The 13,263-nt window shown below is 33.4% G+C and overlaps 1 protein-coding gene across 2 annotated transcripts in view; it reads right to left on the bottom strand.

Moving 5' to 3' along the window:
• Positions 1-13,263, bottom strand: part of GRM5 (glutamate receptor, metabotropic 5) — a 588,169-nt gene that overhangs the window by 140,210 nt on the left and 434,696 nt on the right. For both annotated transcript variants that reach the window (XM_011938475.1, XM_011938476.1), the window contains exon 4: positions 6,104-6,339. In XM_011938475.1, the coding sequence (XP_011793865.1) occupies positions 6,104-6,339 (236 nt within the window). The remainder of the gene's footprint in view (positions 1-6,103; positions 6,340-13,263) is intronic.

Here is a 13,263-nt window from a genome sequence, read left to right as displayed (position 1 = left end):
TAACATTGATGAGATTTGCTTTTTAGGTGAAGACCTTTGAAACTAATTTTTAGCATCAAATAGATAAGGGAAAAGGTGTTATCAAAAACATTAGATAGGGGGATTCTAATATTTAAGGTGAGGGATAATAAAATTATACCGAAAACAGTAGTTGTGGACAGTACAGAGACATGAATTCAAGTAACAATGAAAAGGAGGGAACAGAAGAATAAAATGGTGAAACAGTAGAACAAACACTATTCTGACATTGGTTGGCTGTGCAGATGGAAGCAGTGAGGGCTACTCACTCCTGCCCCTTGAGATTACAGCATGGATGAGTATGATCATGCACTTCAACTGGGGCTATAAAAAGGAGGAACCTAAAGTTTAAGGTGGTGGTTATAGAAGTTTTATAATGAAATTAATTTTAGATGTTTAAGTTTGAGATGCTTTTAGGAAATTTAGGTGAGAATGTCTGTTGTCTTGAGTGACACTTCTGGAAACTACTGGAGATGACAGGGAGAAGTTACAGAAAAAAGACAATGAATGTAAGCAAGTAACAGTATGTCTATAAAGGAAATCATCCTTAAAAAATGGAATATCATAGTTATTAAGAAACAGTTTTAACTTAATTCTTTGTAGCTTACTTTATTACTGTTAAATATATAACTAGAGAAAAAATATACTCTTAATACTTCTTACTTTTAATTTAGTATTAAATTCAATTTATAATTTAAGTTTTTCATAATTGTGCAATTTAAATAAAACATACTAAAATCAGACTTATTGTTAATAGTATATATTTCTGGACTCGATACCATGTAGTTAAAACATTTAAGGGCCATAGTAATATTTTGATTTTAAATAGTTTTTAAATGCTCAGAAGGAAAACAAAAATTCACAAGGCTACAAACACTTTAGACATTATAAGTGACAGGCTTTATTTATATAACAGCATTAGGATTTCAAGAGTAGCAATAACTAAGAATAAAGAGTAGAGGAAGAACTGGTGTTTGGTAGGATGGAGAAGGAAACAAATGAAAATTCCTTTACTGCATACTTGAAAAGGTGAAATAAATGCAAAAGTCAAAAATATTACAGGCACTGAAGATATATAGAAGCAATAAAGACAAAATGAAATAACACAAAGAGGAGAGAAGCAAAGAAGCAGGGTGTCATCAGCTTCCTTTGTTGCCTGGGATACTTGCAGGTTCGGACTGCGGAATTCAGTTTGAGGATCTCTTTTGGTTTAAATGAAGGAATGTTAATTTTCTAAGGTTGCCATTACAATAAACCACAAATTGGGTGGCTTAACACAGTAGAAATTTATTTTCTCCCAGTTCTAGAGGCTAGAAGTCTGAAATCAGGTATCAGCAATGACATACTCCCTCTGAAACTCTGGGTAGAATTCTTCCTAACTTCTGGTGATGACCATCAATCTTTGATATTCCCTGGCTTACTCCCGCATCAATCCAGTCTCTGCCTGTGTCATCCCATGGTGTCCTCCTTGTGTTTCTCTCTGTCTCTATGTCTCTTACCCTCTTTTTATAAAGACATCTATCATACTGAATTAGGGACCTACCCTACTACAGTATGACTTCATCCTTATTAGTTATACTTGCAATGAGCCTATTTCTAAAGAAGATCATACTTTGAGGTTCTGGCAAAATATATGAATTGAGGAAGGGGTAGCAAGTGATAATTCAACCCAGTATAAGACACTCCTTAATAAAAGAAGAACCAGTAATGCTGTTGGTTATTAAAATGACACTTTATAAATTCCAGGAGCCCTAAAAGCATGGTAACCATTTTCTCCCATGATTCACTTGCTGATTCTGGGGGCTACATGAGAGGCTAAAGATTTTCAAGAGGGAGATTTAAATCTCATTGTTTTGTAATATTTGCAAGAAAGCTCACTTGAGGAATGGAGACTACTCATACTTTAGTTGGCCTTTTCCTCAAGATATAGGCCAAATTTTCTTTCTGAATCATAGAAAAAAGAAAAGACTATACAGAGAATAAGTCATATGTGTGACATGGTCAAATGACTTAACAGAGGTGTAATTGGGTAGTAGGAGTGGAGAGAGAACTACAGCAGAAGGAATGTTTAAGGGGAAATTTTTAATCTGATGCAATTCTTTATTCTATAGGCTTAAGGAGCTCTGGAAACCCTAAGAAAGTAAATATACAAAGGAAATTACACCAAAGTTCATCATGGTCATTAAAATATATAATATATAATATATAAAAAATACCTTATATTATTTTTATTATATATTATATATTTTATTGCATAATTTATTTATATATTTTATTATATATTATAAAATATATACAATTATATATAATTAATATATTTTATATTATATATTATATAATATATATTATACAATATATAATGTATTACATATATAATATATTACATATACATTATATATGTAATTTAAAAATTCTTGAATTTTATTTGCTATATTGCCACCAGGGGAAGCACATTAAGAATGATGGCTAACTTCTCAATGAAATCACAAAATCTGGAAGAAAATGAAATGACATTTTTAAAGAAAAACATAAGAACAAAGCAAGCGAACAGAAGAAAACCTGCCAATATCAAATGCTATACTCAGTGAAAATATCTTTTAAAACTAAAAGGTGAAATAAAAATGTTCTAAGAAAAATATATGCTAATACAACTTCCTGGCAGTAAATCTGCATATACAAGAAATACTAAAGGAATTTCCTTGGGCTGAAAGAATTATAGATGGAAGCATGGAAGTACAAGAAGGGACGAAGAACAATAGCCTCAATAAATATAAAACTATTGATCGTCTATGACTATAATCATAACAGAGTCCTGTGGTATATAGAGTACATGTAAAAGAAAACTATATGGCAATTGCAAATAAAATTCTGAAGGGGTATATATATTTAAATATTTGCAAGCTTCTTGATGTGATAAGAACCAACTTAGAATATTCTGTATTAAACTAAGGACTCATTTGGTAATTTCTATTGAAAACTACAAATAACTTATACAAAGAGATGAAAGAAAAATGTTAAGAGAAAGAGAATAATAAAAATTACTGATTAATACAAAACAAAGCAGAAAATATGGAGGAATAAAGAACTAAATAATAAATTGGACAAAAAGAAAACAAGTAGTAAATGAGAGATATAGTAAGGTAATAAAAAAACCAAGCTTCTCTTTTGGCAATTTTACAATACCTATAGCTGACAAAGGACTCATATCCATACTATATGAGGAATTCTTACAATAGATATTAAAAATATAATAAACTCAAAGAAATGTTCAAAACTCTTGAACAGACACAAAAGAGGATACCAACTTTCCAAAAACATATGAAAAGGAGCTTAACTTTGAAATACATCAAGAAAAAGTCAATTGAAATCACCATATGATAGAACTACATACTCACAGATTGTCAAAAATACAAAAGAAAAAAACAGATATTAACAAGGGTGTGGAACAACTGAAACTCTTATACAACTGAAACTCTCATACATGATAGGAAGGAAATGTTCAATTGACATTGGATTACATAAGAAACTAGGGTCAAAAGTAGCAGGTAGTGAATATTTGAGTATCTTTTATTGCGTTTCATAGTAAGACATAAATAATTCTAAGAATTATTTTTCCTTGTATCTTTGATCTATATATTGACTATTATATAACGCAGATTTGATGGTTATTTTCAATCTGTTACATTTAATTTGTTTAGTCTATTGGCTAAACTCTAGACAAATCTGAGTTCAGTTTTAAATTCTAATTCTTAATAGTTACATGACTGGAGGAACTCATTTTGTCCCTCTAAATCATGTCGTGTCATCTTTAAAATGAAGATATTATACATCCCTCATTAAGAAGAATAACAGAGGTAGTACATATAAAGTGTCCATGCCTATGTACCAAATGATATCTGTTGTCAGATGAGATTCCAAGTGGGAGGACTAAGTGGTGCTTTCCATGACTGCAGTAAAGAACAGATTCTGTGCAGGGAGATCACACCAAGGTGCTCACATGAGAGACAGAGAGCTACAGCAGCAAGGTCAAGGGAGGATTTTACAGAATGGTTTCCATAGAAATGATATTTTCATGGAAATCAAAGTTTTCAAGACTATATTTAAGCAGGACTTCAAGCAAATAGTCGGAGAAGCAAATGACTATTTTCAAGAGGAGGCATTTCAGATTAAAAAAAAAAAAAACAGTGGGAAAAGAAGAAATTAATAAAGAAAGAAGGTGCAGGTCAACTGGAAAAATTCCCTTAAATATACTGGTTAGTGTTGTCACTAATTCCTACCGAAGAGGAACTAAAGATGAGATCATAGCTACTCCTTACCTTTCAGAACTCCTCCAATGAAGCTACATATAGTAATAAGTACACAAACATAGAATAGACCATAGAAGGACATATGCTCCCTCAAGAGAGGAAAGAAATCTGCTTTCTTCAGAAACTAGATAGAACTGTTGAAATATGAAATTAGCTACAATTTTGAAATTGTGAGCCATAAGTGGCAATCCTTTTGTTTCTCACATATTTTGCCATAAAAAATGAAAACAAAGGAAATGAGTAAGCATTTGAGGATTTAGGGCAGAGTAAGAAGGATCTGAAGTGGGAGAGAAGCAAACATATTCTCACGCTGTTGCAATGATTTCTGGATTTCATTGACCAGTGTATTATCCTACACTCCAGCATTCCGCCCTTCCCCTTCTACCCAAATAGGAACTGATATGGGATTGCTGGGTTATTGTTTTATGAAGCAATTACATTTTAAAACAATCACAAGCCACCATTGGATATCTCCATCATTTCCCAAAAGAACAAACTGATACCAGAAACATAGGATGAACATGACCTCAGAGGGAGAAAGCTTTATGAATGACTCACTATATTGTTTCTGTTTTTATCGCTTTGTTGCTGGTATGTCACAACCTCTCTGTGGACTAGAATTGGGTAATGGACCAGGATTTCAAGCCCACTGCCTTACTGAATTCTGGTGTTCCAGCACCATGGATAAAGGCACCTATACCACCAACTAACAAAAACATATCAGAGCAAGTATTTACTCTAGTAAGATTTTAGATAATTTATTACTATTTATATCATTCAAAAATTTGAACATGTTTCATGTTCAATTTGCATTTTCCTCCTATGCAAATGCATATAGGTTTCTTCTTACACAATGTAGGATAAGTCAGTTCCAAAAAAAAATCCTTTATCAATTCTTACAAACATTAACCTTTGCAGGCACAGATGTTTGATAGATAGATGATATAGATATAGATATAGATATAGATGTAGATAGATGTAGTATATACTGGCTCTACCTGGTTATTAGAATCGAGATTCTTTTTGGACATGTTACAAATAATATTAACTCACACCCTTATGTTAAACCCTTAGTTATCTTATCACTTATAATGTTCTATTGCAATTTTTGTTGGCATTACTATCTCCCTTCCAAGACAGTAAACCTTTGAGGGCAGGAACTAGCTTTCTCCATCTTGATATCTTGACAACTAAAGCAAAATTTAGTCCATTCTTAGTCTCTTATAAGTGTTTGTTGAATGCTTGAATGAATGGCTCTACTTAGGTTACGTTTCCTGAAATATCACAATTATATATAGCAAATCCATGGTACTATTTTATGGTTTATTGATGGAAGTAGCAACTCAATCTGTCCTTCAACACTCATTTATGCATTATTTGTACATATATGAAACCGTTACTATCTGCTTCCACTGTGCTAACTACTCTGGATAAAAGAAATGAGCAGAATGTAGTCACTGTTTTCAAGGATGTCAGAAACACTTCCATTCTGGAGTTCATGTTATCTTTTTAGCACAATGCCTTATGGAAATACAATCAATTTTTTGAATGATACAAATAGAAGTGATCTAATCACATAAAATATCACTAAATACTTGCTCTGATATGTTTTTCCTAATGAGACTAAAACCCGTTTATCACCGTAAGTGGTAATATCCACTCTACTTATGTAAGAGTCTTCCCCTCTAACAAATTACAGCCACTATCCCCATGACATGGTTTACTTAAATTGGAGCCTTAGCCTTATGCATTTTAAATGAAACAATAAATCTGCTTACTATTGCAAGTCTTGTTGTATTTGCTGTTCTCCTGTGGAAACCCTTCTAGTCGGCACTGAAAACGATGCTGCCAAAATTCTTGAAACCAAGGGTTTCGATGGTTTGTTTCTGGCCGGAGCTTCAGATAATAATCATCAAACCACTTGACATCGGGAGATTGGAGCTTGATTGTGATGCCACCAACAGCTTCTCGCTGATATCCATCTGTCACATCATACCTGTCAGCCCAGCCATCACTGTGGGGAAATAAAAAACCCCTCAGCTTAGAACAGATATCTCCTAAGCAAATGAATCACTTTGCTTTCCTTTTGATGAGATTAGTCATTAAATGGATACCTTAGGCCACATGATGGTCCTATATTACACCGAGGTGATTATTGATATAGCAGCTTGTTAGAATAGAAAGTGCAATAACACCATGGAAACTTTAGGTCTAAGAGTGCTAAAAGGAACTAACTTCACTTACCTTAAACTGCAGAGAATAACCTGAAGATTCTGGCAGAATTTTACTGGTTGCAAAATATAGTATACACATGGAAGCTGCATAATATCATCATTCACATTTTTAACTGACATTTAATAGCCAGGCCAAGTTAACTTTGAATACAGTATTTTCTTTGGCTTTATAATAGTAATTATAATGATCATAAAATAAGAATCAAAAATATCATCCAACATATCTAATATTAATCATCCTGTGACACAACATTTTTGTTCGAATTTTACAAGTGAATAATAGGTTTAAAAAAAGTTTGCTGATTATGGTTACTCTATTACATGTTGATTTGCCAAGCCTCAAACTGAAATCTTTGTAGTCCATAGTCCATACACTCTTTCCTATGGAATTTCTAAAATACATTTAAAATGTACATCTGAAATCACATTTTATATTAGAGTGCCCCAAAGAACTTCTGAACAATGTGCCATCAAAAGTGGTGAAGGGATCATACTCCTCAACATAACTATCATTCTATGCACTGATCACTCAAAGTTATTTAGGAATTTTAAGATAAAAGCATTTGAAATCAGAGGGTTCGTATTATAATGCTAGAGGAGAGTATAACTGAATAAGAAAAAAGTCTTCTACAATGATTTGGAAAATACATGAAACATAGTATTGGAAATAAAAACAAAAGGCATGAAAAGATGTTTGTGTAAAATTTGGGTACACCCTAGGGCATCTAAGGAAGAAGGAAACTGACTTGTCCCTCTTCACTGCCACTGATCGGATATACACAGTTTGTGCTGTATGTCTGCTGGAATCCAGTGGTACTATCTTTCCCTAGAAGAAGTGCAAGTGCTCGTTAAAGAAGTATGAGGAAAGGGACAATTTGACTAAATCACGAGTAACCTAAAAGAGAGAAGAGAAGGAATATAGAGAGATCTAAGGGGAAGAACAGGCTAGAGCCTCCTAAATGCAAAGCAGGAAAAAGTGTTAGGAGGTGAGCTGGGGGTAGGGGCAGTGGGTACTAGGGAGAGGATGTGGGAAGAGATTTATACTACCAATCACTGCTTACCTCAGTGATATTCAAATATTTCCATTTAACAGAATGTTAATTTATTTTTACTTTACTTTCATTGCATTTTGCCCTTAACATCTTTTTACTAAGCAGAAAGCATGGTCCAATATTTTGCATAAGAAAATCAGTGCCAAGAAAGTATTATGTAAGTAATTAATTTAAATTATACAGAAAGCATGCACTTTTTCCAGTATGCTCTGCTCTACCAACTTTGATATAAATATTGATAATTGCAAGTTATTCCAAAGGTCATGTATTACTCATTAAGATATCACAAGGGCTTGAGATGACTTGAGATATTAGCTAGGGCATCCGTGGGTGGAGAGAAGGGAAAAAACAAACAAAAAGAACACCGTTTTTTTCTCTAAGTCCTCCTTGGCAAAAAGATATTTCATTAAAAATTACCTATAGTGAAATTTCAAAAACTTTTGTGGCAAATCAAGAAAAAAAATAGTAATGTAGTATGTTTTGTCCCAATGTTGAATTTGGTTACTTCACACATTATCTTCCCTCAAGTTTCCCATTTTCAGCTCCAGAAGATTTTATTTAAAGCTGACAAGTTGAAATGAAGTGGGCTTGTTTGCCTCATTTTCTCCTCTGTTTTGGAGGGTTTATTATATCACTGAGATGAGAGTGTGGGTCTCATTGGCACTCAAGGAGCTGCATGGGCGTGTTGCAAATGGGACAGGAAGCTGTTTGTCAAGCAGAGCCCCATTCTCCAAGGAAGTGGGAATTTAAATTGCTCCTTTTGTTAACATTAGCTCGCTCTTATGTAACACTATGATTATGAATATTACATAAGAAATGTAAGATTATAATGGCTCCAATTTACCCTTCACAGTTCATTCATTGAATTTAACAGGGATTGTAAAAAGTTTGCCTTGATAAACTTTTTTGCAGGTGATATTTCCATAAAAGAAAACTGTCAGGATGAGAGTGATAATTTACTCACCTCTCATCATGTACTTTCTCTGTTTTTTTTTTTTTTTTTCAGGTATTTATCTTTTCTGTAAGTTTAATAATTTAGAAAACTATGATGTTTTATTATTAGTCTTACAAGTTAGAGTTGTGAGTTTAAAATAATTTTTTGTTTCAGATGTTGCCAATTAACAGCAAAATATAAATCATAAAGGAGATAGTATAGAAACAGAAAATCCCAATATCTATGTGACAAAACAGGGTCATGCTATTTAAAATTTTTGGATAACATCTGCTATGTTGATCCCCCAAAAAACAGTTTAACACTGGCTAAATTAGAGGGTGGTGTATTGACTTTAGCTTATTAAATATTAATATTTTTATATAAATATGTTTTTAAGATTTGTATTAAGATGATAGGGCGTCTCTAAGTATGATGTAATAAATTCAGCAGTAAAATGAAATGCAAAGAAAAAACCTTTCTACCACCTAAAGCTTTCTATTACTTTGATAGAGTGGACCTTCAATATTCTGGTACTACTTTAATTCTTTGGGTGACACATATTTTACCAAAGCAAGAGAAAACAGAGTAATAAAGATAGGGAAGGAAACTAACATTTACTAAAAATCTACCACATTTAAGGCACTTTACTAGATTTATTATTTGTCCACCCATTCAATTTCTCCCTCTTCTCACTGGTGGGCATTTTGCCCAACTCCTCATAATCCATTTTATCCTTTTCTTTCCAGTTGTTTGAATATACAGTTGGTCATCATTATTTGCAGATTCTGTATTTACAAATTTAACTGCTTGCTGAAGTTTATTTGCAATACCAGAATCAATATTGGTGGCATTTTTGCAGTCCTTCATGGGCATGCAGAGAGTGGCACACATTTGAGACTACTGAAGTGTATGTCCCCATCTGAGGTTGAAAAGGGTGACTCTCTGCTTTCTTGTTTCAGTTCTCATACTACAAACAAGTGTCCTTTTCAGTATCTATTTAGTGCCATCTTTTGCAGGTTTGTGTTACTGGTGATTTTACTGTTTAATTTGGCTTCCAACAATAAAGCCTGATGTGTTATTTAGTGTTTCTAAACATAAGATGGCTGTAATATACATAGAAAATACAGTGAGCCCTTTGTAACTGTGGGTTCCATATTCATGGATTTCATCAATAATTAATTGAAAATATTTGGAATAAAAAATACAAATAAAAATCAAGACAGTACAATGACTATTTATATAACACGTATGTTATATTAGGGATAATAATTAATCTAGAGATAATTTAAAGTATAATGGAGGATGTGTACAGGTTACAAGTAAAAACTAAGCTACCTGATACAAGAGACCTGAGCATCTTTAGATTTTGGTATTAGCGGGGTAAAGGGAAGAAGTGTCCTGGAACCAATGCTCTGCAAATATCAAGGGACTAGGGATAACTGTATATAGACAATACATATGTTAAATAAGCTGCATGAATAAAGTGCTGTTGCTGCAAGTTCAATGTTAGTGAATCAACAATATATATTAAATAATGTGTCTTTAAATAAGAACACACATAAAGCAAGGTTATGTTTTGACTAGTTGATGAACACATTGTGACTAAAGACTCACAGCAACCTAAGCTTGTATTTCCTCTATGAGTAATGGTCATTATTCACTAATTTACTGTTTGCTGCATGTTTATAGAACATTACTGTGAATAATAAAAATTGGCTGTAATTACATATAATCTTAATCTGGATTTTTTTTAGTCAGGTTTGTAGCCTTTCTTTGGCTATGGAAGCAGAATAACTTGGACATTTAAAATAGAAAAGGCATTCTTAACTTACTTAGCTTGGCTTAACTAAAGGAGGATTCTTTGTACATATGTACTGGATTCTCCAAACACCTCACTAGCAGATACTTAGATCCTTTAAATATTCCCTGCAGACATCTTAAGGGCGTGCTAATCTAGCAAGAATTTACTTTCACTTTCTTCCCAAGATTGCATTACCAAAAATATACTCTCCTTCTCTACAATCCACTCTTCCCCTTTCTCCTTTCAACCCTAATTCCTATGATTTCTCATAATAAGAAACTCATGAAAGCTTAATTTTTCTTCATTTTCAACAGACAGTTCTTGTTTAAAACAAAATTGACTCTTGAATTACCCTGCTATTTTTTTCCTAGGTCTCTATAACTTTCTTTCTTTTCTTCAACATTTATTAGATGTCTACCTATCTTAGACTAAATTATTTTGTCACAATCAATAGTCCCAGTATCTCACTGGTATAAAAGAGAGATTTATTTCAGCCTTTATATTCACTGCAGATGGCCTATAACTCTGTTCTATGTCATCTTCATTTTGAATTTGAAGTCTAAAAGAATAGTCTGTTTCTGGGACATACCAATCTTGTAGAGCAGGAGTGCCCAAACCCCAGCTTTCAGACCAGTACTTGTCCGTGTCCTGTTAGGAACCTGGCTGCACAGTAGAAGGTGAGCCCTGGGTGAGTGAGCATTACCTCCTGAGCTCTGTCGCCTGTTAGATCTAATGCAGAGGCATTAGATTACCATAGGATGGTGAATCCTATAGAGAACTGTGAGTGAGCTAGGTTGTGCACTCCTTATAAGATGGAACAGTTTCATCCATGAAACCAGTCCCTGGTGCCAAAAACGTTGGGGACCACTGTTGTAGAAGGAAAAACAGATATGATAGGGGAATCATACAATTGTTCTTAAGATTCTGCTTAAAAGTGGCACATGTTATTTCTGCTCACGTTTCACTGACTGAACAAATCACATGGCTAAACCTGACCCGAATGGGACAGGCATCCATGGTTTTTCCTATGGTGAGGAGCAGTGAATATTTTGAAGAAAATGCAACTGACAATTTCAACTATGTGTTGAAATTGTATTGAAACTGAGAAGAAACATGAGTTAAATAGGTTTTAGAGACTATGCTCCAGCAGTTCACAAGTCTAGTGGAGGGATGAGAAAGGAGGACAGATGTAAATAAGTGATCACATATAAACGATTATTATGGGCATGTGCTAAATGCAGTGAGAGAGCAGATCAATAAATAACTGACCAACACTTCTTAGGGAGATAAGATTTGAACTAAGTTTGAAAAGTGTGGACAATAGAGTGATACCAGCAGTTTGAAATATTGTTTTCTATATATTGAAAAAAATTGTTAATCAAGGAATAGTAAATACAAAGCATTCCAGCTATGTAGGGTTCACAGGTCAGAGAAGTAATGAGAGGGTGAGCTGAAGAGAATCAGTTGTGAATCTTCTTTTGTGCCATCCTAAAGATTTCCAACTTTGTCATACAGGTAGTGGGGAGCCAGTGATGGCTTTTAAAGTGGGAAATGATACAAAGACATGATGAGAAGTAGATAAACTCTGCTAAAAGCTTACATGACAGATCAGAGCTGTTGGAGATGAAGGTTAGGGAATCAAGTTAGAAAATACGTTGCAATGGTCAATGAAGCCAATGGAGAATTGAATTAAGGGAGTGGCAGTAAGAATGAAGGGCCCTATTTATAAGGAATCTTAAGGTAGAACCTCTGAACTTGTGGGGCATAGAAGGTAAAGGAGCATTTTAATGGTTTGTGGGAGGAGAATAACAACATTGCATGTAGCTCCATGTCCTAGGCTGGACAGTATGTGAAGAGAACAGGTTTTGTGTGAAAAAGGATGAAAATTAGTATGAGCTGGGATCTGTGGTGTTCAGATTTATCTTTATATGATCTCTCACATTTCTGTTTCTCCTGGATTTCTACATATTATCTCCATATGCAACTGGTTTGAATGTTAAAAATGCAAGTTAACAATGTTCTTACCTGTGGTTCCAGTATGATATTAACCTACTCTTTTTTATTGTATGTATGTTTTGGCATGCAGTGCAATAGCTGTTGGCACTCAACAATATGAGAAACAATGGTAATTATACATCTGTAAAGATTTATACCTTATATCATTGTATGCTTATACTAAAAGTATTTTAACTTTATAATTATTTCTATCATTCATTATATTAAATTTATGAAATATAAAGCAGACCAATAGTTATAAAATAATTATGGTAGGATTTAACAACCAATAGGCTTAATATCACAATCTATTTTTGCTAGAGTGTGAAAGCTCTTGAGTTCTAGATGCTAACAGGAATATGTAAAAATAAATCTTAGACAATTATGAAGAAAAAAGTCTAAGGATTATGGAATGTTAGGGCAGCAATGCTAAATAATTTAAAAATCTATCTCCCTTAATGAAATCTAAATCCATAAAATGCAGACAATACAATTTTTTCTTTCTTTCTTCATTTCCTATCAATATATAAGTTATTGCTATAGAAAACAGAAAAATACATGTAGCACTGAAAATTGCATTAAGTGATCCTTTAATAACAGTCTCAATGTTTTACTCATTTCAATTTATTAATTCACTAAACATTTGAATGCCTCCTCTGTGCCAGACACTGGTAGGTTCCAGGCCATGCCTTCAAGAAGTCAACAGTCCATTAGGCATGACCTGACTGAATGGGCATTGCCAGCTTCCAGTCCATTGCATTTTTCTCATTTATCCTTCAAATTAAACATTCCCTTTCCTTTTTATTCAATCTTTCCATAAACAGTAGAAATCATTAGATTTCCAGTCACTGAATTATTTACTGAAAATTACATTCCTGTCTTGCCTCCCTAAGATTATTCTCTGATCACCTCAATTAGTATT

The sequence above is a fragment of the Colobus angolensis genome, unplaced genomic scaffold (genome assembly GCF_000951035.1).
Source record: "Colobus angolensis palliatus isolate OR3802 unplaced genomic scaffold, Cang.pa_1.0 Scaffold174, whole genome shotgun sequence".
Lineage (NCBI taxonomy): Eukaryota > Metazoa > Chordata > Mammalia > Primates > Cercopithecidae > Colobus > Colobus angolensis.
Note: the sequence above shows the minus strand (reverse complement) of the source record. Positions and strands in the feature narration are given on the sequence as shown.